The 27,109-nt window shown below is 42.0% G+C and overlaps 3 protein-coding genes across 4 annotated transcripts in view; 2 read left to right on the top strand and 1 right to left on the bottom strand.

The window, feature by feature from the left end:
- The first annotated feature begins 83 nt into the window (after window positions 1-83).
- On the top strand, window positions 84-11,824 carry LOC311499669 (uncharacterized protein). 2 transcript variants are annotated; one of them, XM_084560747.1, is made up of 6 exons: window positions 84-506; window positions 4,625-4,713; window positions 6,709-6,864; window positions 6,977-7,117; window positions 7,386-7,511; window positions 8,117-10,385. In XM_084560747.1, the coding sequence occupies exons 2-6, from the start codon at window positions 4,625-4,627 to the stop codon at window positions 8,205-8,207; spliced, it is 603 nt and encodes a 200-aa protein (XP_084416873.1). In that variant the 5' UTR covers window positions 84-506; the 3' UTR covers window positions 8,208-10,385. The 2 variants fall into 2 exon arrangements, with proteins under 2 accessions (XP_084416873.1, XP_084416872.1); XM_084560746.1 differs by having other exon boundaries at window positions 337-506; window positions 10,263-11,824.
- Window positions 11,819-14,128, bottom strand: mrps10 (mitochondrial ribosomal protein S10). The gene is made up of 7 exons (XM_084560748.1): window positions 14,027-14,128; window positions 13,781-13,833; window positions 12,846-12,915; window positions 12,526-12,665; window positions 12,320-12,428; window positions 12,147-12,236; window positions 11,819-12,059 (listed from the first exon to the last, which is right to left on the bottom strand). Exons 1-7 carry the CDS (start codon window positions 14,096-14,098, stop codon window positions 11,979-11,981), a joined length of 615 nt encoding a protein of 204 aa, XP_084416874.1. The 5' UTR covers window positions 14,099-14,128; the 3' UTR covers window positions 11,819-11,978.
- A 3,721-nt stretch (window positions 14,129-17,849) lies between these two features.
- The window catches only part of tulp4a (TUB like protein 4a), a gene marked incomplete at its 5' end in the record, with an annotated part of 29,855 nt that continues 20,595 nt past the window's right edge, over window positions 17,850-27,109 (top strand). Inside the window, one exon of the mRNA XM_084559667.1 lies at window positions 17,850-18,101. Within this exon, the coding sequence (XP_084415793.1) occupies window positions 17,850-18,101 (252 nt within the window). The remainder of the gene's footprint in view (window positions 18,102-27,109) is intronic.

The following is a 27,109-nucleotide window of genomic DNA, read 5'->3' as shown; positions in this document are numbered from 1 at the left end:
ATATAATATATTATGTTTGTTTAACTGGTTTGTTTTACTGTTACACAAATCCACTTCATTCGCTGTCTGTGAGATCGAGATTACTTCTACAAACGCGTCTACAAACATCTACAATAAATCTGTTATGTGTTGTTGAACTTGTGGCCCAGATAATTACTGAACCGTCTTCAAGATTAACACGATCGATATCAACGCCGTCAGCCTCCTCATCCTCCAATCAGAATGCCAGAAAACCAAAACAAGCAGGAAGAAGATAACACGCAGCCAATCATAAACCGGTATTCAGCTCGGTGGGCGTGGCTTCAGCTGAATGTGTTTTTGCCTCTCTCCACAAAGAAATCCCAACCTGGGATGTCTCGCTTAGCCGCCATTTCAAAGCGTTAAGGACCATATAGGAGATTTTTTTGTATATATTTTTTAAAATTTCTAATATATTTTTTATTTTTATTAGCGGATAGGAAACAATACTAGTTGTTGAATCTACCTCGCCTGCACCACCAACTGAAGTAAGTCATTCAGCCGTTATTTTCACCGGAGTAGAGCAGCTAACGGTTTTTTAAAACGACAGGAACGCCCCTTTTCTTAAACGGCTAACCGTTTAGACAACTACACTTATTTATCATTAGACTTTTCTTTTTTTAATATTTTTAATTAAGAAAGCGATATTTAATCGTTACACGCCTCTTAAATTATGTTTTTACGGAAGCAACTGTTTACTGTTATCAAGTCAGGTCTGCTCAGGGATGGCAGTTCCAGGAATTAGACGTGACCCATTTATTGGCATTATAGTTTATTCCGTCTGGCCTCAACGTAAGCTTCTTCTTCTTCTTTTTTTTTTTTTTTTTTTTTTGCAGAGCAAGACGTAAATATTAAAGACTTGAAGTGTGTTTGTTTCTCATGCCTTGTGCGTTGCTGCTAGCTTAACGTTTAAGAGCTCCAGACACCCTCTCAGGATCAGGATAGAAATGTTTCCATGACGCTCCTCCTCGACGTGAACGTGACCGTTGGCTCTGCAATCTTATTTACTTTAAAGTATCGCGGTATTAATGTATATATATGCGTGAATGAGTGGCCTCCATGCTATGGTCATAGTGGTTAAAGTTAATTTTATATGCATTAGAGACCGTGCAATCCAATCGATGTGACTGCTTCACTATAAATATTAACGATTTAGCCACCTCCAATCAATATCTATCTATCTATCTATCTATCTAGTCATGCACACACACACATGCAGTGTCTCATCCACAACAATCACAACAAGTGGGATATACCACAACATTAAAACCACTGACAGGAGAAATAAATAGCAATCCATCATCTTGTGACAATACAATGTTCTGCTGGGAAACTTTCTTCGGACCTGGCGTTCATTCATTCATTCATGTGGATGTTACTTAGACATGTAGCACCCACCTAGACCAGACCAGAGCAGACCAGGCACCCCCCACCCCCCCATAGCAATGACACTCCTTAATGATGGTAGCAGCCGTCCCCAGCAGGATGCAGCCTGACACAGACACACACACAAAAACGCTGAAAAACAGCACAAGGTGTTGACGTGGCCTCCAAATTCACTAGATCCCAAACTAATCAGTTATCTCACGATCCACAGAGGCCCCTCCCCTCAACCCTTACTACCCAAAGCCCCCCCCCCACTAACAGCATTCTGTTACCAGACACCACAGGACACCCTCAGAAGACCCATGTCCATTCTACGATACGATACGATACGATACAACTTTATTTGTCAGTTTGTGCTGAAATTCTTTTTGCATCCCTGGGCAGCTCATTTAAGGATAAGAGGGCATAAACAATACACACGTGTGGGACATATGGCATCACTACACCGACACGTGGACATACATGTAGGACATAAAGCATCAACGGACAAACATGAGACTTGGCCACACATGACGGTAACAAGCATGCCAGAAGACAAAGCATACACCTCTGATGAGTCGCAACTGTGTTGGAGACACAAGGGAGACCTACACAGTATCAGACAGGTGGTCATAATGTTATGCCTGATCAGTGTATATGTATGTATGTATGGGCAGGACAAAATATATGTACCATCTCATTTTCGAGGGGGTTCCTTACAATAATGACAAACAGTACAAAGATGATAGGCTAAAGAGTAAGTACTAAACATGATTCCAAAACACACAAACACAAAGACACTCACACACTCACATACCCACACACACTCCAGCAATGCTCCCCAAAGCTAACCGCCCCCCCCCCCCCCATCTCCACCCCCACCAGCCCGTATTACACAAACAGGGTACGATCAGAAAAATAAATAAATAAATAAATCCCTCTGCGAGAAATAGAAGTAAATTTGTACACATAGGCATACTATGCACACAAATAAATACATTTGTCATGCACACGTAAGGTATAAGGTACATAATTGTACACAAATGCACACATATTTACAGTACAGTAGACAAAAGGAAGACAAGTATGAGTAGAGTGAGTCCTAGAGAGAAAAGGTAAGACGGATCAGAAACAAGAGCAGGATGTTTGAAAATGCGTAGTTAAAGATGATTTGAAGATATGAAAAGAAGTCAACGACCTAAAGCCCAAATTATGCTTCCGCGTTGACACAGCGCGAGGGGGCGTACGGACCTATTACGTCCTTGCGGACTCCCGTACGTCCTACGCAAGGGCCAGACGTGCACTTCCCAAAAATCCTCGACGCGCGTCGAGACGACGCAGCAGCAACGCAGCAGCAACGCAGCAGCAACGCAGCGGCATTGGCTGTGATTGGTCCGCTAACTACATCCGCTGGAGACTGCTTTTCCGGTTTCCACTCATAAACACCATATTCGCCGGTCCTCTGCCTGGGTACGTTCAAAGGGCGTACAGACCACCTCCGCTGTTGTCTCCTTTGTCTCCTTTGTCGTGCCCTAATTTGCAATAGAAGTATTTCTTCCTCTGCTTGAATAATTTGGAGCTCCAACGCCAGTCTCTCTGTCTCTCTGCCCTCTACCGGTGTGGCATTGAATTGCATTTCGACACGTAAACCCCACGCAGAACCATCACGGTCTCACGACTGCGTCCAAGCAACTGCGTGGCCATTGCGTGACCATTGCGTGATCACTACGCGGAAGCATAATCCTCGCTTAAGTGAGGAAGGAAGGTTGTTCCAATCTGATGGAGCTTTAAATTTGAATGCCCGACGACCAATTTCTTTGCTGATTCTAGGTGTAACTAGAAACAAATGGTTTCGTATGCCGTAGGCTATACTGAGAACTAAAAGGGATTAAAAGTTCTTTCAAATATGAAGGGAAATTAAAATGAATACATTTGAAAATAAGCGTTAACCAATGGAGTTGCCTTCTGGACTTGGGGGCAGGCCAGTTCAAGGACTCGTACATTAGACGGTGATGGGTTCTATAAGGACACCTGATATACCTATATACCTGACAGTCTCTATATTGTCAGTGCGCTAGGCTAAATAACAGACATGCTACCACTGTGTAAATATACTTTATATACAGAAGCTACTGTATGAATTAAAACTTAAAAACTAAAAGATAACAGACCCTAATCCCTAATCTCTTAAAACATGTGATTTCAGACTTGCATAGACTTTTTTTGAAAACAGAATAATGTATGAAACATTACAGTGTCTACGCCATTTTTTTAAAAAATGCTATATTATTCCTTCAGGATGGTTAAAGCCGTGTTATAGTTCTTCTAAAAAGACCAAGTGGTGCATGCGTGGACGCTCTAATAAGTCTGTCATGGGAATGTGGTCTTGTGGGGGCAGCTGCTCCTTCAGAGAAAGTCTGGATTGTTCGTCGTGCCAAAAACTTCTCTCGCTCACACCTCTTCTTCTTTTTATATCTTTCCCCCCACTAAGTCTTCTTTCACACTCCACACTTTGAGTCAAGCACTGGCACAGACACTGTGTTTTTAAAAGTTGCGATCCATAAAGGGCTCCGGGACTATTAATAATTTTCCCCCGGCTATGGGCTTCAACTTGCAGTTTCTCCGTGCTTAACGTGCAGAGCCGCCTGTCACCTGCTTGATAGTACGAGCGTGCACAAAGTCAACTGCTGAACAACGGTGTAAATAGCTACGCTGGAGTTTCATGTTTCTGAGAGATCTGCTGAGTGACGAGCGGGCGCACCCACCTAAATGTGGTGTTTATCACTGAGCAGAAAATTATATCACGATAAGTTAAGATGTTATTGCATGAAAGACACCATATAATTAAACATTCAGTATACTAGAAATGCTAAATATCAACAGAAGCAGTTGTGCTTGAATAATAAAGATAAAGTGAGCATTTCTTCATATCAGATAAATCAGAAACAAGCTGCCATTTGTCCACATCGTGCCTCATTACCTTATAACTGCAGGGAACTGACTTTATCTCTGCATGAATGACCTTTTTACCAGTACAGGCAGGGCCAATGCAGTACTTTTAAAATAGAAACATGCTTGAATAATGCATTTTACACATGGAAGCACACAGTCTGTTCAAACAGTCTCTTTCCTGAGCATGGCTCGTGTGCCAGTATTTTTCTGAGGTGTTTGTTTTCACAAATATTAACGTTAAATTGATATTCATTCTCTTTTACATAACTTCGGACCCCGATCATTTCAGATGGATGCAGACACAGAAGAGCCAGTCACAGAAACTTCGAAAACTTCCAACGATGAATCTGAGAGACCCGTAACAGAAATGAAATCCAGGTACGTCCTGTTGTCTCTTAATAACCTTATTGTGTATTAGGGCTGTCAATCTTCCTCTATTACCCCATTCGAATTTCATTCATTATTTTTTTGTAATATTCGAATTATATTCGAATATGTAATGCTCAAATTTTACTTATTAATAGCCTATTTAGGCTACTATGTATCTATCTAAACACACACACTGTAAAAAACGGGCTTATGCATAGAGCGTCACAGTCCCGCCCACAGCCAAAGAGAGCGGAGGTGCCGGAAGTACGGTTCCCATTCATTTCTCCCATTGACGTTTTGGAAAAATCCGTATCTAAAGAGTTTTAGAGCATGTCTTAGGATAACCAGCTACGGCTGCATATCATTTCGAGTGAAAAAACGAAGAGAAAGTCCAAAAAAAGTCAAAGGTACAAGACTGTGTACATATTTTCATTTCCGAGAGAAGGAACTACTCATCCCATAAACCACCGCGCCTCACTGAAGTCGACTCGAAGCCACAACCTCGAAAGAGCCTTTTCAGCGACTTCCAAACCTGGCGACGGCCACGCGAACTTTTTCCTCCATTCGCTACAGTCCTCCATGTGCAGTTAAGTTTTTATGGCTTATATCCGAACTGTCAATGGAGAAATTGCATTGGATTCTTACTTCCGGCATCGGCTGTGGGCGGGACTGTGATGCTCTATGTCCAAGGTAGGCCTACCACCCGGATGCGTCTGCGCCTTGGAGATACACGTTCCCAAAAAGATCGCCCATAGCACTGAGAGCGGTTTTCTCCTGGCACTGTGTCCCCTTCACCATGGCTGCTCCCTCCTCCTCGTCTTCCTCATAGTTTTTTTTTAAACACATTAAAAAAAACACCATTCGAATAGTAGTTTTAACATTCGATTAGTGTTAATTTTTTAAATATTCGAATTATATTCGACTACCGAAATTCGTTCCAACAGCCCTATTGTGTATCTGTGGACGCAGTTATTGGCCGGTGTGACATTTCAAGCGTCCCTCTGATAAGTTTTTTATGTAAAGCAGTCACGGTGAGGTCAGATTGGTAAACGGATCACAGTTCCACCCTGCAGAGGCTGAGAGCAGACGAGAAAAGGCCAAGCTGTGAAACAGATACTGTATATAAGTTGTAAACCCTTTATTTATTCTAGGTTATGATTTGACTGGTTGTTAATAAGTGTGATAGCCCATAAATTAAAATCAAGAGACTGCACTCTAATTATGGCTGGGTGGCTATAACATACTAGCCTGGTCGTTACCGTCCTACGTTTCCGCCCGAAATTTGATTTCGGTCTGGCACGTAGTCTGGCCCAATTGAGTGATGACGCGGAACTCGCCTGCCGAGTTGCTTGTAGTCCAGCGAAGCTTGTAGTTCAACAGCATAGCAACAATGGCGACGGAGGAAGAGACGCTAGAAGCCATCAGCGAAGTTGTCTCAACTCTCGAGAGCATCACGGAATTAAAACCAGAACAAGAGGCTTGTCTTGTCAATTTTATAAATGGCAAGGACGTCGTAGCTCTCCTTCCAACTGGCTTTGGGAAAAGTTTGATTTATTTAACTGGAAGCGGAAGTGGTAAGCGTAAGAGCCTGAACTCCGGCGCACAATATACGTCATTACCAAACGTTGCTGATTGGTTAAGGGAACTCCAATGATTTTAAACCTCAAAATAAGCATCCGCCCATTACGGAGACAGATTCCTATTACATTGGGCCAGACTAACGTGCCAGACCGAAATCAAATTTCGGGCGGAAACGTAGGATGGTAACGACCAGGCTAGTAACAAACCCAAATTCAACCACTGCCGTATGGCCTTTTTTTGTTGTCATACATTTTCTGCATTTTTATTGATGACAGCATAAGATGTATTGTATTTGTATTTTGACTTTGTTCTCTTACTGCTTCAGTACTTTCTTGGCTTTGTAGTGAAACTTAAAAGTTTTAGTAAGCTTTCAGCATCACACGATTGAACAGTGGCATTTCTCTCCTCGTTTTGTTTCCTCAGGGGTTGTGGGCCCAGACCCAGAGGCCGTGGTCGAGGGGGGCGCATGATTCGAGGCAGCATGCGTGGTGGACGGGGCATCATGAAAGGCTTTGGTCCTCCGGGACATGGGAGGGGTCGCGGGAAGGATGGAGCCATGAACGGATTTGGGCCAATGAGGTACTTAATGTGTTTGAAACATGCACAGTGATGAGTGTAGCGCATTTAACTCTGATTTACATTGGATGAATCCGTTTGGCTAAACAATCACGCGTCATCCTCGTCGTTGCAGAGGAATGGGGAGGATGCGACCTTACCCAGACCTTAGGGGTCATCGAGGCAGGGGTGGACCGATGCGCATGGGCCCTCCTCCTCCTCCACCTCCCCCACCTCTTCCCATGCACCTCAGAGGCCCCTTTCCACCCATGTCCAGGTAACGTCCTCTCACACAAAGCTCAGACGCAAAATATGCATTGGTACAAAGATGCCAGTTAAATGCAGTAAGATTTTAAAGATAATTCCCCAGAGTTGTCCTTACAGTTTTGTTTAGTTAGGGTACATTTAGACCAATTATTCACTAATGTTTGATACTCAGATTTGTCATTTTAATTAGTTTTTATCAAAGAATAGTTGTATGTTGTTACCCAACTGATTTTACACACTAATATATATTTATATCTGTAAATAATCACTGTCTATAGACATGGACCCCCTCCACCACCTCCTCCGGGCCATCCTGGTTTCAGAGGTCGTCCTCCACACCCTCGAGGCCGTGGCATGCCGCCCCTTGGACCCCCGCGCCACTTCCACCCCCGTGGCCCGAGAGGGTAAGAGGTGTTTCAGTATTAACATCATGGCTTAAGCTTGAAAAAAGTCACAATCGGCTGCACTTTGCTTGCGCACTTTTAAGACTTTTCTGAACGAATTCATGCATGTTGAGAGCTGCTTACACCAGATGTGCTCTTTGACATCTGTGAATCCTCCGTAACTGTAAGCGAAAGCACTGAAGGGTTGCGACACAAATGCACCAGTTTCTTCTGTCCCTTTCTCTAAAGTCTTGTTACGGGTTAATTTTCTTTGCATTAACTAAATTAACTACTCAGTTTGTTTGTCAAATAGAAGAAGTAAAGCAGCGGTAATAGTTTGTCTTACTACAACAAATGCTAAATCAAAGACTTCAAGTCAGTTAAAAAAAATAAAACTATACTTACTCCTCAACCTCTTGAAGCCAGACTCTTAAATAGTGCATGGACTATGAAACTTAAAAATATATTAAACTGTATTTTTCCTTTCAAAGATACACAGTTAAGGAGGGGATCACACCCACCCCCCCTCCCTCCACTGGAGTAGCTCACATGGCTGCTCTTATCAGAGTGTGCCCCCTATTGGCCAAAGCCAAGAATCCAATGTGTGATTTTATCCTTTTACACAGCTACCACAATGGACCGGTCTCTCCTCCGCCTCACCCCCCACCTGGCAGAGGCCAGAGGTGGCCAGGCCCCCCTGGTGGCCGACGCTTTTAACACAGCCTGCCCTAAACAAAAAAAAAAAAAAAAAAAACACATAACTGAGCACTTGTTAACGTAGAAGGGGCGTAAAGCGGTGCAGTGAATGAAACACCCCCCGTGATTTATGTAATATATGAGTATCACTGACATACTCTGAGCCAAATGTTTGGTTATTGGTATTGTCTACTGGCACAAGAAGTAATGTGAAAATGAGTAAGGCGACACAAAGGGACTCACAATCCAACAATGTAAAGGCATTATCACACCTATGTTACCTGTCGACATGTTGGTACTGTAGAGACAAGAACTGTTACAGTCGGTCTCAGAGGGAGGAAAGTTCATGTCATTAAATGTTCTGTGGTTCTTGTTACAGTCACCCTGTGAGCCTTAAGAAATTTTCCTGACTCCTAATAAAGGTTGAATATATATATATATATATATAATAATGGGTGACCCTGTGTGTTGACGGTGGGGGGAGAGAGTAAAAATTAAAGAAAGAGTGCACAGCAGCCCTCGAGCACCGCTACTGATTAGCTTAGCACACCCTGGGACCTCCCTAACCTTTCCCTGTGTTACATGGAAGTAGTTTATGTATTATAACCTCACCGAACAGTGCAGCAGATATTGTTTAACACTAAAGCAGTGTCCTATTTGTATCCATGAGTATTTAATTTTATATCTATAATGTGCAGCTATTTTTAAGTTATGAGTATTGCTGTTTGAAACATACGTGTTTGTCTCCAGCAATCTATTATGTAATGACAAAGAAAAGGCATTATAAATGATATACTAGTATACTGAAATATATATATATCTATATACACAGTAGGTTTTATTAATGAAAGCCAGTTCCATTCGTATTTGCTCCAGCTAAGGACTGTGTGTAGTTCTCTTGAAGTGTTACATCTTTATCCACTGTAATCGACGTACTTTTGTGAACCTGTGATTGTGTTTTTATGAGAACCGTCGAGACGTACGAGGTAGTCGTGAAAGAAGAAAAGAGAAAAAAAAAATAAAACTAAAAAAATAAACTTCTTCTTCTTCTTTTGTTTATTCACAAACAAGTCTGAGAGTTGTCATTACGGTTTTATACCTGTAACACGTGGAACGGAATGATTTGCATTGTCGGTGTGAGATTAAATATTTATGTGGATATTTGATTTGTTCCGAGTAAAGACCACTGCAAACATCCATGAAATTATTAATACTTTAGATTTCTTATCGTCTGCAGGGCTTAGAGGCCCTAGGCAACGTATTACATACTTGATGTATCTGAATCCATCTCCAAGGGCTTGCTGAGGGCTGATATTAAAAGAAAACTTGGAAAAGTAATCTGTGAATTGCATTTGAAATTGTGACTGGAGGACCGCTCCACTTGACCCGAACATCATGTCACGTCACAGTTTATAATCAGTGGTAGCATGTCTAAAAGGAGGACATCATCTGCAAAGGATAAACACTCTGATATAACCGAGGACTATCACATTTTCGTGTCGTTCTGATAAGATACTGTCAGCCATTTCAATTTGACATCTCACTATTTAACCGGTATCTTTTCTTTTATCATTTTCTCTTCTCACATACATATTTTATTCTTATCCATGCATGTGGCTGAAGTTGCAGAACCTGGTCGCAGAGAGAAATCATAGTTCTGATCATAAAAAAGTACACACACATGCTCTAATTCATGAAATAATGGGTACATCTTATGGGGAAAATGTATTTAATTAAGCTGAAGCAGTCAGTGTGAATGCATTTAGTTTTTTTTCTCCATGATATGATCTTTTAAACGCACTAAATTAGTAAAGATAAAAGCAACAGTGGCCACTTAGGCTTCATTACTAGATAAAAAGAGCATTTTATTTGTACTTGATATTCGCGCAGACCCAAGAGATGACCAGTAAATAGCCACAGCCTTCTCTGCCCTCTGTCTTTTTTTATTTTATTTTATTTTTTCCATCTCTACAGCAGCTTCCTATTACATTTTGCTACCTCTTCAGCCTCTGCAGCCCCTTCTTGTTTCTCCCTTTGGTTGATTAATAATGGACTGACTGTTGTTGTCTCCTGAAGGGGGGCACACAGTACAGTTAGCGCGGGCCCCCGGGAAGCCAGGCCCTCCACTCACACCTCTCTCCTCCGTGACACCCGAGGTTCGGCACTTCACTTGAAAAGGTGAGCCTTCCTCTTAATCCCTAAAACCCTTCCCTCTCTGAAACCAAGAGATTCTCTCTTTCAGGACAGAAGGTGGAGCGGGGTCGTACCAAGGCTGGTGAGGTTTTAAGGGTTAATAGGTTCAACCGTGAGATCCTATTAGACAGTTTGTTGTCTGCTAATACAAAGAGCATGAGGTAAAATAATCAGAGTTTTAAAAAAGGCTTGAAAATTACATACATACAAAGATCGCTGGTCTTTTTCACTTCGCCTGAATGGGAAATTAAAACTAGTGAGCCATTTTCATTAGTAACACCTGTGATCTTATGATAAGTTCAAGTGTCTGCTGTGGAAAAAGAGACAATCACAGACCGACCACTTGTGGGCCAGAGAGCCGACACGAATTTCCTGAGGCAATGTAGATTCCTATATAAATTAAACTGAACTGAACTGGAGAGCCGCAGTTTTGGAGGTGCTCTGACCCAGTTGTCTAATCGTCCCAATTTAGCCCTTTTCAAACTCAGTCAGATCCTTCCACTTGTCCATGTTTCCTACTTCTAGTCCATAACCCCTGAGAGACAAAATGATCACTTAGTGCCACGGTAATGAGATAATCAAGTGTTATTCACGTCATCTGTAAGTGGTCATAATGTTATGGCCCTTCAGTGTATGACCACTAGCTTCCAAGTCATTATCCTGATGTTCTGGCATTTAAGTGAAAAAAAGCAGCAGGATAAGTTAATGAAGCAAAACAAACCGCTCATTGTTTCTGTGATAAAGGTTTAGAAATAATAAATAGAAATTGTTGCATGATCATATTTTAGGAAGTGAAATATACTGCTGAAACTAAATAAATTTTAGTGTAGACACACTTTATAATTACTGGCTCTTGTTGAAATAACAATTTAGGAGCGTATTTATGCAAACACGCACAAAAAGCACTGAGAGTGAAAGTATTTAAAGTATATGTGACCGCAGCCCGGCTACCGACAGGTACAAGCAGAGGAAAACCCTGCCATGGCCTATAATTTACTCTAATAATGTAATGGGGTTGTGCAGCTGGAAATGCAGATAGTCACTCTTCAGCAAAAAATGGTTAATGGCTGCACCTCTTCCTTTATATCTGAGTGTCTTCTCTGTACGACAACTCAGTTTAACACGGGAAGGACAAAACTAAGGACAATATTTAAATATATACATGGAGAAAAGTGTCCATCATACATTTATATTGCTGAAACATTACCTGTTTACATTGAGAACGGTGTTTTAAACACAAAATGAATGTTTATTTGTGTATATTTGTTTTTTTTTGTGTACTAAATATTCAATAAATGCAAGTAAATGGAATGTGTGCTGGTCTTGTGTCCTACAGTATATGTTCATATAGACTAATAGTCTGACTTCACTGCAGCTAGTTTAACGTTGCCTTAACATATTAGAAACACAATTTCAGCTTAACAGCACCAAGAGGCGAGTTAAAAGTCGTCATTGAATGCAGAACTTGTTTATTGAGAGACAAATAGGTGAGTACACGCTGCCATGAGAACACAGCTCAGTAAATGAACACACATGTTGCCATAATACATATTCACAGAGAAAACACGTTTCAGAAGCTTCCGTTTGTCGTGGCTGTATTCACTGGCTGGGCTTTTCGTCAGTGGGGTTCTCGTTCCACATGGGTTTAAGGATGTGATCTGGAACCTTCTCCATGGCAGTCTGACAATGTGAGCAGAACAGAAAGACTGGATCAGTTTGATGTGGGTCCACTGTTGGTGGTGTGTGTCGGACTCTGTAGTGTCTTACCTTTGTCACCTCCATGGCTACGCCTTCAGGGAGGTTCCTCTGGATGTATTCAAGGTACACACGTGCTGTGCTGCCTGTTAAATGAGACAGCTAAAGAAAAAGAAAAAGAAATTAAACCAATGACCTTATCATAACTTATTTTTCTGAAGATTTAATAATTACTGTAACCTCACCTCAATGCACCGAAAATGTGTCCTCATCTCATACTGGACTCTGTGTTTTTTGAAGATGTGAACCGACTTCAAGAGCGTCAGCCTCTCTATATCTTTGGGAGGTTCAAAACTGTTGTGAAATGAAACAAATGTGAAATTAAATAATAATAAAGTAGTACACCGTAGTTAACCGTTACCACTGCTAATTTGCGTTTGCCAAGACTCACACTTTGTCGATGGTGATGCCCAGCTCTTTAGCCGCCATGGTGGCGAAGAACTCATAGCTGTCCAGCACGGCACTGTCGTGACCTTTTACCAAGACGGCCACCTTCTGGAACAACGTGTCCGGTTCTTCCGTTACTGAGATCTGGACAAAGAAACACCTTAGAAATCTTTTTCACGCGGTGACATTCTGGTGTAAACTAGTTCACACTGAGAGAGGAGAGTGTAGATATGAACACAGGATACACTGATGTGAGTCATATAGTAAATATTAATACTGAACGCTCCATATCTGAGGTTAATAACAATGACATCAAACACTTACTGCTGGGGGCGTTGATGATAACAATGTTGTTGTGTGGAAGGAAGTGCTAGGTGTCGACGGACGATGGAACCTGCAGAGATAAAACATAAATGATTGTTTATTAATGTTTTATATTATAATAAATACGCTTCAAGATGTGCAACTCAACTACACGTGGAGCTTCACTCATGAAATGCCCATACTCTGACTAAACAGTACAGTTCCTTAGACAAAGAAAAAAGGAATAAAATCCTCACAACACTCTTGTTATAAGTCACCACAGTAGATTTTAACAAATTTCAAATCTGGCTGGAGGAACTTTCAGCTAGTTTAATGATAATTTTCCATAATATAAACAGACACACACACACACACACACAGATAATCCTTCTACTTTATCCTTTTAAGAATACAGTGAGAGTACAAGTATCCATTATTCAACTTACTATAACTAGATAAATGCCTGAAATAGGATATAGAAACATACATGTATACACACGCACAATATCTATAAGAGCGTGAAAATATGGAATAAACTCGAGATATATTGTGTGTACATATAAATACATGTATATATATCTACAAATATATGGAAGGTACAGATATGTACGAAAAAAAATTGTATATAAATGATGTATAAAATCATAAGATATATAAATGACGTATAACAGACATATAAATTGTAAGAGATATAAGTTAAGGGGAACATAAATTCTGTATAAATATATAGTAGTTACACAGTTTACTGAACCTGCAAGTTCATCTAATAAAAAAAGTAACAGCTGTACATATGTGGGACACAAAATGTGACAACTTAATTGAATAAATTAGTAGATTTAATCCATTCAAAAATAAAACAAACGCTGAAATTATAACTGATGTCTCAGGCAGTGCAGTACAAAGGGTAGCATACGGTGTAAAGTCAAACCAAAGAAAGAATAAAGCAGGTCTCTTACCGGGTTGTATTACATTTCATGTGACCTGAACAGGCACTCAAACTTCTAGGTCCCTGGTAAAGAAAGGAAACTACATTAGTGGACATTTGGAGATGACTTTTACTGTGTTAGCCAAAATGCTACAACCGCCACGAGTGACAAAGATTATGACTTTTACGTTAATTTTTTTAAAACTAAAGAGTTGTGTTATGTAATTGTTACATATGCACATGTTGTCTAAAACATTAAACACATTAGTTGCCTTACCAAATGTGAGATTCCTCTCCATATCCTTGCCAAAGAGATCAATTCTCGCCTGAGAGCCACGGGAGCAGCCATGTTGTTTTTTATGTATACGAACTAAGAATCCTGTTTCTCTATACTGCCCCCTGTGTCCGGGAAGACAAACTACAATTATAGTATTACACTCCTTATTTCTCTGTGATCCGGAGTAGTAATTAGATAGTTTTGGTCAGACAGCCGACTACAAATGTCCCCAAACTGTGCTTGAAATGGTGACCCGGCAACTGGAAGCAAAGACAATACCTGGCCACCGTTGGTAAACATGATGCTTCATCTTCTTCGTCTTGGCCTAAGGTTTCTGTAGTTGCTGTTTTGCCAGCTGACCAGCCATATACACTCTGAGTTGGAAACCATTTACATAACCAATTAAGTTTGTAGGTGGTTCATCTGTAATCCGTGATGCGTGACTTTCAGAAGAAAATCTTCCTTCCAGAGAAGTCTGTCAGGATGGAGCAAACTTTGGAGATATCTTAGCCAACAAAAAAATAAAAAACCCTGGAAAATCACATCTAATGTCCAAGATGTTGTTGAGCAAAACTAAAGCATGCAGCTTGATGAATATCCAGTGGTCCAGACAGAGCAGACTCAACACCCCAATGCAAAAGGAGCTGAAGAACAACAAGGCCCGTGGCCAGGATAGGGGATTCAAACAACATAAAAGATGGCAACCCGAAGAATCACCTTAGGTTTACTTCGGCCAAACACATTGGCCACTAAACCAGAACTGTCCCCCACAGCTCCCCCAAGATGCCTGCCGAAGTACCTGCCACGGACCCTGAACTACCTGAAGTACCTGGTGTTGATGGTACAGCAACCCAAAGTACCTGCCATAGACACTGAAGTACCTGCCACAACTCGCAAACTCGCTGGGGCAGCTCCTAAAGTTTGTGAGCCAGCTACCAAAGAGCCTGCCACATCTCCAGAGGTGCCTGCCGCATCTCCAGGGTTTCCTGTCGCAGCTCCAGAGTTACCTGCTGCATCTCCAGAGGTGCCTGCGGCAACATCTGGAGCACATTCTGCAGAAACCCCTGCAGAGCCTGCCATAAAGACTGAACTACAGTCTTCCACACGGCCATATTCGATGGACATGAGACCTCAACCGCAACGTTTCATGCAGCCACATCATGTGAACATGAGTCCACCGTATAAAAAACATGCTTTAGAAGTGGACTTTTGAGATTTTCACGTATAGATACAGTTTTATAACCTTGTAAACGAGCTAGACGGCTAATCTGGACATCTGTAAAAGTCAAATTATTACTGACTGCATTAAATCTTGAATAGATTATTTTTATTATAGATTATTTTTGATAAAGCACAACTATATAATTAACCTTTAAAGAAAGGACAGGATTATTTGCAGATTAAATGACTGAACCCTTGGACATTAGGAGACAGTTTTGTGCTTTTAACACAGAATCTTCATTTGTAATTGAGTGTTTTCACTTGAATGCTTGGACACTTGTATTTACACTTTTACTACTTCGTCTGCTGCTTGCTATTATAAATTTGATGGTGGATGAGTTATTGATAAATGAATAATTTAATTGGTCTGAATCACGTGCCTGTCACGTGATTCAGCTGTCGGGGCCCTGCTGCCAGTGTACAGTAGCAGGCTGCAGGCAGAGGAAGCGGCGGAGGTACAGAGCCGAGGTAAGCACTCCACTGTCCCTTGGTGTCTTCTCCGGCTTTGTTGAACGGACACGGCCGTGAATATTTTTGCCACTTCGTCCAGTACAACAATACGCGTTGTTATTTTGAACGGCTACACGCTAGTAGCAAACAAACACCAGGATAAAGCTTCGGCTAACGTGCTAGCCGTAGCCTGTTAGCGGCGAGTGCCAGCTGCGGGTGGACGGAGCCAGTCTCCGCTGATGGCTGCTGAGGATCGTGCTAGCTGGTCGGTTAGCCGGTTAGCCGGTTAGCTATCGCTGCCTGTTCTTCTTTGTGGAGGGCGCAGCGTAAAGGCAGCCGACGTTAGCTCGCTGGCACTCCCGAGCATCTCTTGTTAGATTTGGGTTACAGCACAAAGCAGGCAAAGTGAGACTCGGGGGAGATTAACCCCCGCGGCTGACATGTTTTTGATCTGGTTTGAGCCCCAGCAGTGAGCTCCCCGTCTCAGTCCAGCGTCCTGGTTCTAGCTAGCTGGAGAGCTAGCAGGCAGCTGACGATGATGTATGTTTTGGCTAATTCGGCATCATCGCACAGGTTTCAGCAGTAATTATATGGTTTTAGTAACGTTAGTATGACTGTGTGTTTAAGTTACACCAGAATTGCTTATTTGAATGTACTACTTTTCCGTGGAGTAGGTGGATATATGAGATGCTTTTATACCGTGGGAGTAATTTGGTTCTAGTTAAACTGATGGGCACCCTACCTATTCTTATAATGACAAATTACTTGATCTAAATATCGATTATATGTTCATAGGGTGTCATTTTATCGTCAGGTAACAGTCATTGGCATCATAATGTGGTAACTACTTTATCTGTCTCGTCTTTTTTCACGTTTTTGGATTGATTTTATATTATAACTGTCACCGGTTATTTTTTGTTCTTGCTTTTATTGTTTATCTCTCCTCTGTTTTTTGTTTTTTTTCTTTCGCTGTCAATTTAGATATTTGGCCGCGAGAGGCCGCTTTGTTACACCATTTAAGACTAATAAGTTAAAACACACAAACACGTTTGTTTTTCTAAATGAATTCAGCGATTGGTTAAATATCCCTCCGCTGGGGAGTATAGTCCTCGAACTAACGCGGCGGAGTGACATAGGTAATTTTAGGCTAGCGCATTAATATTTAAATTAACGGCTGCGGGCGTGCAGGTGGATGCTTTTAGTGCAGTTTATACGTCGTTACTCCGTCCTCTTGACCATATTATAAATTATATTTTATTATTATTATTATTATTTTTTGTAATTCTTATGCTTCTTTATCATAAAAACAACCTTATTTTTTTTGGTTTTACCCAGAAATCCTCTATGGAATCCCCGAGGCTGGTTGAGAAGGCTGACGTGATGACGTGATGACGTTACCGGGAGTAGCGGCTCTCCTGCGGGCTGACAGCTGATGGAGAGGAGTCCCAGCTCCTCCTCCTCCTCCTCCTCCTCCTCCTCCTCTTCTTCCTCTTCCTCTCTCACACACACAGCCGGGATCAAATGAGGAGGACACAGACGCTGATTTGGAGAGTGACAGAGGAAGAAAGAAGAAAGAAGCGTGAACTGGAATTCCTGGGACATGTTGGATTGAGATTTTATCCATTTAAGATGAAGCTTTTTGTGGATGTTTGACTTTTTTTTTTTCCTCTCTGCTGACATGGCATCAGTCACGGTGGGTTCCTAAAAAAATTTTTTTTATGGCGCTTTGATTTGTTACCTTGTCAATTGAAACCGCATCAACAAGGCAGCTCCACTGATCAAACACATCAAAATGACTTGAGTGCCTTTTGTTGTATGTGTGCGGCTTCATGACTTCATTAGTCTAACAGTGCTGCTGAAGTCCACAGTTTACTGACCTCATGTGTGCTCTTGAAGAAGTTTTCATTGATCGCCCTTAATCACTATTGTAGATCATCCAGATAGCCGAGGGAAAGACCAAGTACTATGCACCCTTGTCGCTGTCTCGCACCCAACCAAGAACCTGAAACCTCAGCGGAGGAGAGGCGTTCATAACAGTGCTAATCCCTCGGAAGAAACCTTCCCTTCTGGGTGGTGCTTTTTTTTTTTTTTTTTTATTCACGGGGGGGAGGGGGGGCGGGGGGAGAGAGAGAGAGAGTAGAGAGCTGCAGGGATGTTCGCAGCCGTGGAACATGGCCCGGTCCTGTGCAGCGACTCCAACATCCTTTGTCTGTCCTGGAAGGGCCGGGTGCCCAAAAGCGAGAAGGAGAAGCCTGTGTGCAGGAAGCGATACTACGAGGAGGGCTGGCTCGCCACCGGGAACGGCCGAGGGGTTGTCGGGGTCACTTTCACGTCCAGCCACTGCAGACGGGACCGGCCCACCCCACAGAGAGTAAACTTCAACCTCAGAGGACACAACAGTGAGGTAAGAGCGGTTTAATATGATATAATAACCTTCCTAGGAGAAAAGTAGCCCCACTGAGTCACTGTAAAAGTTGCAGCATAACATACTGACAATAATTATTTAAATGTGTTTTACTCCTGAAAGCAATAATTGTTTACTAAAAGGTTTTATTTGTTTAAAAGTTCCTGCAAGAGAAAAGATATTTAAGGCATACGAAAACAATTGATTGAACAAGATGCTCCAGATACTTAGCAAAATAATCCGCTACACCATTAAGCAACACAAGATTAGTGTCTCTACATTTATCCCTTTTAATAGCTGATCATTGATCCCATCGATCCTCTACAAACAGGCTGCTAAACCGCATTTAATTAAGGAAGGTGTTCTCTAACGAGCATCTTACAGTGGTTTGCCATCGGCAGGGCTGAACGATTTTTAAGTGTTTCTTCAGCCAGTGATTTTATTTAATCAGAACGGGGATGTTATCAGTGAGTTGAATGTTGGATTGGTGGAAGGACATGTACAGCAATCAGCCACAGCATTAAAACCACCAATATGTGAAGTGAACAAAATTGACAATCTTATTACTATGCGATGTTCTTCTTGGAAACCTTAGTTTGATACGTACCACCAACAAAACTTTGTTGCAGAATAGGCACACCTCCATAGGAACACCAAGAGGGTGTTTCTGTGCAATATGTTCCCCAAGGTGATATTAAAATGGCAAATCCTTTCACTTTTCAATTTTTCCTGCCTCCAGAACATCGAGTTTGAGGACAAAACGTTTACCTGCTGTCTAATATCCAACCACTGACTGCGTTTACATGGTCTTTAGTATCCCGAATTTGATCGGGGTATTGAAGTATCCCGTTTTCGTGTTTGTCCATGTAAACACCATATCCCGAATTCAGAAATCGGGATATGCCCATTTCCCGATTTCACCCGGTTTTGCTACCTGGAGTACTCCCATAGAAGCCGGGATACTGGAGCATGTATACACCTTATCCCGATTTCTGACGGCTGCCCACTGTCTGCGCATGCGCGAGTGACGCCAAGCGACGCACTAGATATACAAACAACATGGCGGCAACGAGAACTTCTCACTTTTGGAGCGACGAAGAGACAGAATTTTCCCTTAAAGTAATGAAAGAACTAAACATAACGACGTGTTTAGATGGCAGAAAACACCGAAATGCCGACATATTCAAGTCTGTTGCGGAAAAGCTACGTGACGCTGGTTTTCCACCGGCGTTGGAAAACACTGAAAAAAACGTAAAACACGCATGCGCAGATAGGATGCAGCGATCGGAAAACGGGATACTGTTATTTATCATGTATACGGGGATATGAATAACCGGGTTTCTCTGTGTTCCATGTAAACACCATATCCCGGATATGCTCAAAGCCGGGATAAGCCTCAAAATCGGGATACTAAAGACCATGTAAACGCAGCCAATGACAGGTGCCACGATCACAAGATAATCAGTGTTATTCTCTTTGCCAGTGATTATGACCATTCGGCCATAATGTTACGGCTGACCAGTGTGAATCTTGAGTGACTCACGGTTTGAGCACCCTTGCGTTTGATTTCCTGTTCAAAACGATCCAGCTTGATAACAGCCACTATACAATAGTTTCCATCACTAATAAACTGAGGCTGCTCTGTTTGTTATTGGAAAGATCAGCTGATTATTGTCCAAACCTGTTGTCCACAGTGTGTATATAAATATTCCTATCGGTACATAGCGGTGCTGGCACAAGTGGAGATTGTTTTCTCTTTTAGTGGGTGTAGCTGTTGGTCAGATGGAGCAAGGCGCTGTGTCAGCATACCATAAGGCAGCTGAGGGGAGAGTGGATGAGTCCCCGTACAGAGAGTGACTGAAGCGCAGCAGAAATGTCATTTAACTCTGCTCACTTGAGCTACGTCCAAGTACTGAAATCTCACTTTTCCCGCTTTGCTTTGGTATATTTATCGTGGAGGAGCTACTCGGCTTGTAATTTACTCTCATTTTCCATATTTCGCAGTGAATTTAACTTTATCGTCTCCTTTAGACTGATTAAAGTACGATTTTATACATTTAGATAGATGTAATATTTACAGTGTCGTTGCAATTCGCCTTTGGCTAAGCCCCGCCCCCCTTAGTTACTGTTGCTACGTCCGACATTCTCTTCTGGGCTGTGGTTTTCTGGTTATCTATAAGGCTCTGGTATCAACATGGCTTATGCTGTGACAGCTCTTCCTGCTGAACTTTTGTCAAACTTTTATAAAGCAGCAAATAAAGTGTCCGATAGAAGTAGGCAAAAGGGGCTGCAATATGCGTTCAAAGGCTATATTCAGGACGTACAAGTGAAACGCAACGAACAACAAGGCATCCAAATAGAGGCAAAAGCATACCGGTCACAGTCAAAAAATGAACCACCGCATATCCTATTAATCGAGACGGAGGCTGGGACTGACAATATCAAGGAGCAACACTGTTCATGCAAAGCTGGGTACGTCTCTATTCACTTCTATAATCGTTATTACGAAGCAAACGGACTAACGTTACGCACGTATAACGTTGTATTTCTTCAGCGTGTGCTAGCGTATCAACAACTATGCAACTTAAGCTGTAACGGTGATGTTTTGGTTAGCTCCACAGGGTTTTGCGCGCACATCATTGGGGGTTTTGAGGGGTTGAGCTGACTGTGAGGACGTCCACACAGTTTAATCCAAAGACGACACTTGTCAGGATTTGACTTCGGTTTTGGGAAGGGGAAAAAACGGACACCCCCTTCCAACCTTTCTGGGAAACGCGTATCTGTGTTACAAATGCCCCAGGGGCAACGTTTAACCATATTTATGATAAACTACGACAGTATAGCCTGCTGAGACCGAAAATATGACACACCTGCGTTAAAGTCAATGGAGCGCTGTGAAAAAGTGTCGGACCCCTGTGGGAGCTCTCTTGGCTGCGCTGTGATTGGTCAATCTACATTCGAGGGTGTGGCTTAGCCAAAGGCGAATTCAGGTGTGATTCCATCAAACCAAAGAAGAGTTGGCAGAACTCTTTGTCAGTACTCCGTACCTTATTCACCAGATTTTTCAGTTGCCTTTACCACCATCTGAATATATGTCGTGAGTTACATATTTACACCATGCGACTTTGTGTCTCAGGCTTTAACATGCTTGATTTTTAGCATCTGTCGAGATGGTTTTCACATTAAAGTTATAAGAAAAAAAATATATATTTAAATCACTCACTGCCTCTCTGTTCGCGTCGCATCACCAGTAATGATTTGAATTTATATAAAGTAATAAATAAATGCTTTGGGAAATGTGATATCCATCTTTCATCCACCCTATGAATAATTTGGGGTTTCTGTCAGTGGTGAAAATCACACGGCCTAATGAATTCTGTCAAGTTGTGACAGATCTGTTCACTGACTGAAGTCATTTTCCAGTTCTTGTTAGAGGACAGAAAGCACTATGCATTACGCCGCAGTGGGCTTGGCATGTAATCTCCAGTCTTGGTATTAAAATATGTTTTAGACCGGGCAAAATCTCAAGCCTACATTTAATTTCTTTACTTTTTTTTAAATATTTCAATACGTTTGAGTAATCTTTCCTGCAGTTCCCCGACAGTCCGTCCGTTAAACATCAGCACTGCCAGTGACGAGTCTCCTTTCACGCAAATTAGTTCAAGTCACGTTACGAATGTGCTAACGCAGAAGTCGTCCTGTACGAGTCCTGCCAGAGTCAATACTCATGCCAGCATCTTTATGTCTGGCCATAATTCCTGTCGATGCATAGACCTGTATTGTCCTGTCATCATTCTAATATAAGCAAGTATCTGAATGGATGCGTCGTCTGGACTTGGCCCAGTTTGGCCCAGTGTAGTGAAGTAAAAGCCAGATCTTAGGCTGTCAGACATCTGTTAATGACAGGGCAGACAAGTAGAGGAGTCTATTCATGTAGTGAGTGATCCAGCCAGTGCCTGGGGTAGGAGTATGATTTTACACTTAAGTTCGCCCATGTTACAGGCGCAGAAAGATACTCTGGACTAAAAGCGTCCACCTCGGCGTTGTGGTGAAGCTCAGCTGTTGTCTTTTCTGTTGCGCCTATTCCGAAACCTCTCGTGGTGATCTTCTTCAGATAATGAAAAGGTCTCCCAGGTCCTGTAATGCACCTTGATGAATGTTTCTGTGTCTTAATTCCCCTCCAACAGGGCTAAGAGATAATTACAAGGCTTCAAAAAGGAGCAAGATGTACATATGTGTTGCCATGGTCCCTTTGTTCTGTCTCCCACAACCCACATTTGCACAGTGGAGGTTAGTGTGGAGCACACAGGAAAATCCTTCATTACTTCAAAAATGTTTAAAGCTGTAGTGGCTTTATGTTTCAACTGTAGTTTAATTTTCAATAAATTGCCATTGTCTTTACTTTACCTATTCAGTACACTTAGGAATTGCAGTTGTGGTACCTATTGCTTTGTTCAAGTATTCCTTTTAAACTAAAAATAAATCAGGCAGACGATAGAAGAAAGAAAGTTATATTTGAAGAAAGATGCCCTTATACTATTTTTAGTCATTTAAACATAGCAGCTAACCTTCAGAAGCAGGCACGTCAGTCGCACCACTCTGAAATAAAATTAAAAATAGATTAAAGCGCTGTGTTTTGCATCTTTTTATATATGACGAGGCTGGTGGCGCGGCAGAACAATTCCTCTGGGACGTGCGTCAGAATAGATAAATGCTTCTTTTGACAATTGGGTTGTTGTGTTTTTTTTTTTCTAGTACAGTGCATTCAGATGCTGAACAAAGCGAGCAGCTAGTCACTAGGAGTCTGTCCATTCTCTGTGAGAGCTGAACATCCATGACGGGCTTGACTTTGACGGCATATTGTCAGGGAAATGTTGGCCGCACCAGAGGTTTTGGGCAAATTGTCTGTCAGTATCTGCTAGCGGTGATTTTTCTGTCAGTTTATGGTAAAATTGTGAGTTGTAGATTCAGTGTGTTGCAGTCAGGTGGTTCAGGAATACATTCATGTTTGGTTTGAATATTCAATAATAGCAAACATTGGAGAAAAGAATGAATAATATACATTTAAAGGAACCGTATGTAAGAAATGTATTTCAGTTAATCATAAAATGGCCTGATATGTCACTAGACATGAAGAAATCATGTTCATTTCAAATACTTATATCACTGACAACAGTGGTCCGGCCAGGATATTGTCATTTAAAAGTGAAAGTTGCAGCCCTCAACTGATGTTGATGTTGTCATGTTGTGTTTTGGTCTGAGGCGCCACCCTCCACCTATCTACTAATCACGAAGTCAGTAGAGTTTCGTCTTCTGGGTTGCCAGCTCTGCTCTAGTTACCGCAGCTGCAGCTACGAACGTGTCGGATAAAACATGTATAACGTTACTAAACCTAAAAGACCTCGTTATGAATCCGAACTACGTCGTGACAAAGTCCGGAATGGCATGGAAGTGACCCTCGACTTTTGGATGCTATATTCTACCATGTTTGTTGGTATAGGCTAAAAGCCCCGTGCTTCCGTACATATAGACAGTGGATTTTCCATGGTCGCCCGTGCTAAATGCGTTCATAAAAAGCTTTATATCGCACCACTAGCAGGGTATGAAAACAATCTATGTTCTGACTGAAATGTGGTATTACAGTAGCCTGGTCGGTACCATCCTACGTTTCCGCCCAAAATTTGATTTTGGTCTGGCACGTTAGTCTAGCCCAATGTAATAGGAATCTGTCTCCGTAATGGGTGGATGCTTATTTTGAGGTTTAAAATCATTGGAGTTCCCTTAACCAATCAGCAACGTTTGGTAATGACGTATATTGTGCGCCGGAGTTCAGGCTCTTACGCTTACCACTTCCACTTCCAGTTAAATAAATCAAACTTTTCCCAAAGCCAGTTGGAAGGAGAGCTACGACGTCCTTGCCATTTATAAAATTGACAAGACAAGCCTCTTGTTCTGGTTTTAATTCCGTGATGCTCTCGAGAGTTGAGACAACTTCGCGGATGGCTTTTAGCGTCTCTTCCTCCGTCACCATTGTTGCTATTCTGTTGAACTACAAGCTACGCTGGACTACAAGCAACTCAGCAGGCAAGTTTCACGTCATCACTCAACTGTTCGCTGATTGGCTAAGACCGCGCGGTTACACGCGAACCGCAGAAGGGCAATTTGGCCAGACTCCGTGGCAGACCGAAATCAAATTTCGGGCAGAAACGTAGGATGGTGACGACCAGGCTGGTATTACAGTACATCTTTACGAAATATTTGGCTAATCGCCATTAGTAAATTTTTGCAATACATAATTACTTCGCAAAACATCTCTCATGAAGCATAAACTTTATTAACAGAAAAAAAAAAAACTTACTGTGTAGGACTCGTCACTTGCCATTGGAAGCTCCTTGTAGCAGCCTACGTTCCTGCTGGATCCTGCAGCTTAGCTGGCAACCTCGAGTCAGGGGGGAGGGGGAGGGGATACACCGTTCTACAGTATTTTGAAAGTGATTGCAGTACCAGTTCTGGCCACAATCCTACATACTGTTCCTTTAAAAATCCTTTTTGCTGCTTGTTTGCATTTTTTGTATTTAAGATCTCTGGACAACACCGACATCTTGCATACTGCTTTGAGATCCTGGTATAAGCCTCCTTATTGCTACTTTTAGTGTTATTTGCTAAAGTAATCACAGCTTAATTTTTCCAGTTTCCATTGTCTGTATGACTTGTTCTGACTGAAACCCAGTTTAGTCATTGCTGAGAAGTTTCACTTGAAACTCCTGAAACTGTTTTGCAAGCGTGGTAGCTAAAAAACATCCAATCATACTCCCACCTTGCTGCCATTCCTCAGAGGCTAATGAGAGGATTGTTGCCCAAAGGTAGGAGTCGTACTTGGTAGTTGTCCCCTTGAGGCCTTATCTTATCAGGGCTTTTCTCAAAGGCAAAAAGTATCTAAGGTGTAATCCAACTGAGACAGGTGACACCAGTGCCACGAGCTCGTGTTTACCACTTCACCATTTAGGTTGAACTCGCAGCAGTGCAGCTACTTTGAGCTTCCGTGTCCTATATAGTGATCTTGCTCTGCGCTCTAGTACTAATTATACTTTGTGCCAGGGGTTTAGCACTTTGCTCAAAAAGCACATTGTTAGTTGTGCCTCTGAAATGTTGAAGTTTCAAACTTAATGCGGTGTTTACCCTTCTACTAATGCTGCAGAACGGTATAGATCACTCTTTCCAGTATGTTTCCTTCCCTCTCTCTTGTTTTTCACTTGTGCTGTGTGACGTTTTCATGCATTAAAAGTTGCTTCCTGGTAAAGCCTCATAAATAAATCAGTCTACATCTCCTGCACGGGGCTCTGTGCAAGAACAGTCACTGACCCAGCACCTGTGCAGCTCTGTTGACTCTCTGAATGACTTGTGTGGTGCCTTGCAACTAACTCATCTGTTAAGATTTAATGGATTTAATTTAATCCTTACGATACAAGCCACTGCCTTAAAAACAGCTCGTTATTGAGTCCTTCTGTTCTGCTCTCTCCGTACTTGACCTCTTGACTTTGAAACCCTTGCTCACGTTTGAGCAGTACGCTGCCCCTTCATTAAAAGTGGTCTCTTCTCCAAATGTGCTTAGTGGAAATGGCTTAACTGTGCTAATCCATCCTTAGAGAGGACATGTTACATAAGACTTGGGCTCGGCTGCGTTCTTCAGATCCAGGTGTACTTGTCTTCTCAATATAAATGTTCCAAGAGGGACAATGTGGACTGAGCATTGCAGGTTATTTATTTTTTTCTGTGAGCTGTGTTGGTCGCGAAGGATCAGACAGAAATATCTGCACACTTGGGTTCACTTTGCGTTGCGCTATTTGTAGAATAAAAGTTCCTCTTGCCATCCTGCGAATCAAACAGCTGGGACGATGTGAAGATAAAACATTTATTTGGCTGTTATACAAATGTTCTACAGAAACATTTCACACAGACTGTGTAGTAGGGATATGGACTGTGTAGTAGCGATATGGACTAAAAATTTACTGTCCTTTTTATGCACTATTTGTTAGCAAACCTTGCATGTTGTAATTTGCTGCTCCGCATCAAACTTTTTAACCCCTTCACGCCTAGTGTCGCGAATTTGCGACGCACTGTTTCCGTTCAGACTGCAGCCCGAAATAACGCATGTAATACTCCAATGTCGGTTTGTGCACTTCCAAAAAAATTCCTAGGAACCTTTTGCGAGCACTCGTTTCTCGTAGGACCTCCCGGAGCGGTAAGCAAAAATACAAAACATTTAATTTCTTTATATAATTGAAAAAATCAATTCAGGCGTTAAGGGGTTAAATCCAAACCAGATGATGGAGGTGGAGCCTCGTTTAGGAACGAGCTCCTCGCTGCCCGGCGTATATCTGCTCCGCCTTCCGCCATTGTCAATTTGTCAATATTCCATACGTGTTGGGCTGCGAGTGTGACGCGCACATATATATATATATATACGTCATCTATGGGAATTTATCGTTTTTATCGCGGGATGACATACTCTTACCGTGGGCAATGTTTTTTGACGATATATCGTAAACGATGAAATATCGCACATCCCTACTGACATATTCAAGAAATGTAATAACTAATCAATAAAAACGGGCAGGCTGTGGCACCACATCCTGGTGTAACGATTTAACTGCACTGGCAACAACGCAGCACAATGTTTGCCCACAGATATTTTCGTCAAGCTTTACACACCACACACACAGCCTATTATCGGATATCATAATATCAGTTGATTACCGTTTTATCACATACTTGACTCTCTCATAAACATCTCAGGTTTTACTTCTGTTGGAGGTCCCGTTCTGGTGCCTTTTCTGGCGCGTTGCAAATCACTCCCCCGTCCACTTTTGCTCATTTTGACTTTTGTATCATCACAGCACAGCGTTTTTTCTTTAATTGAGTTTTGTGTCTGATATAATATCATGTCAGAGGAGGGAGTGGGGCTTGTGGAAGGAATGGGACTGGTCTCCTGCTCACTTGCTCCTTCT

This window comes from Chelon labrosus, assembly GCF_963514085.1.
Source record: "Chelon labrosus genome assembly, chromosome: 14".
Classification (NCBI taxonomy): Eukaryota; Metazoa; Chordata; class Actinopteri; order Mugiliformes; family Mugilidae; genus Chelon; species Chelon labrosus.
Note: the sequence above shows the minus strand (reverse complement) of the source record. Positions and strands in the feature narration are given on the sequence as shown.

Coding starts and splice junctions, on each gene's coding strand:
- LOC311499669 (XM_084560746.1), top strand. CDS start 4,625: ATGGATGCAGACACAGAAGAGCCAGTCACAGAAACTTCGAAAACTTCC. Junction 4,714..6,708: donor GTAACAGAAATGAAATCCAG/GTACGTCCTGTT, acceptor TTGTTTCCTCAG/GGGTTGTGGGCCCAGACCCA. Junction 7,512..10,262: donor CACCCCCGTGGCCCGAGAGG/GTAAGAGGTGTT, acceptor TGTCTCCTGAAG/GGGGGCACACAGTACAGTTA.
- mrps10 (XM_084560748.1), bottom strand. CDS start 14,098: ATGGCTGCTCCCGTGGCTCTCAGGCGAGAATTGATCTCTTTGGCAAGG. Junction 12,916..13,780: donor ATGAAATGTAATACAACCCG/GTAAGAGACCTG, acceptor TTATCTCTGCAG/GTTCCATCGTCCGTCGACAC. Junction 12,060..12,146: donor TAGCCATGGAGGTGACAAAG/GTAAGACACTAC, acceptor TCACATTGTCAG/ACTGCCATGGAGAAGGTTCC.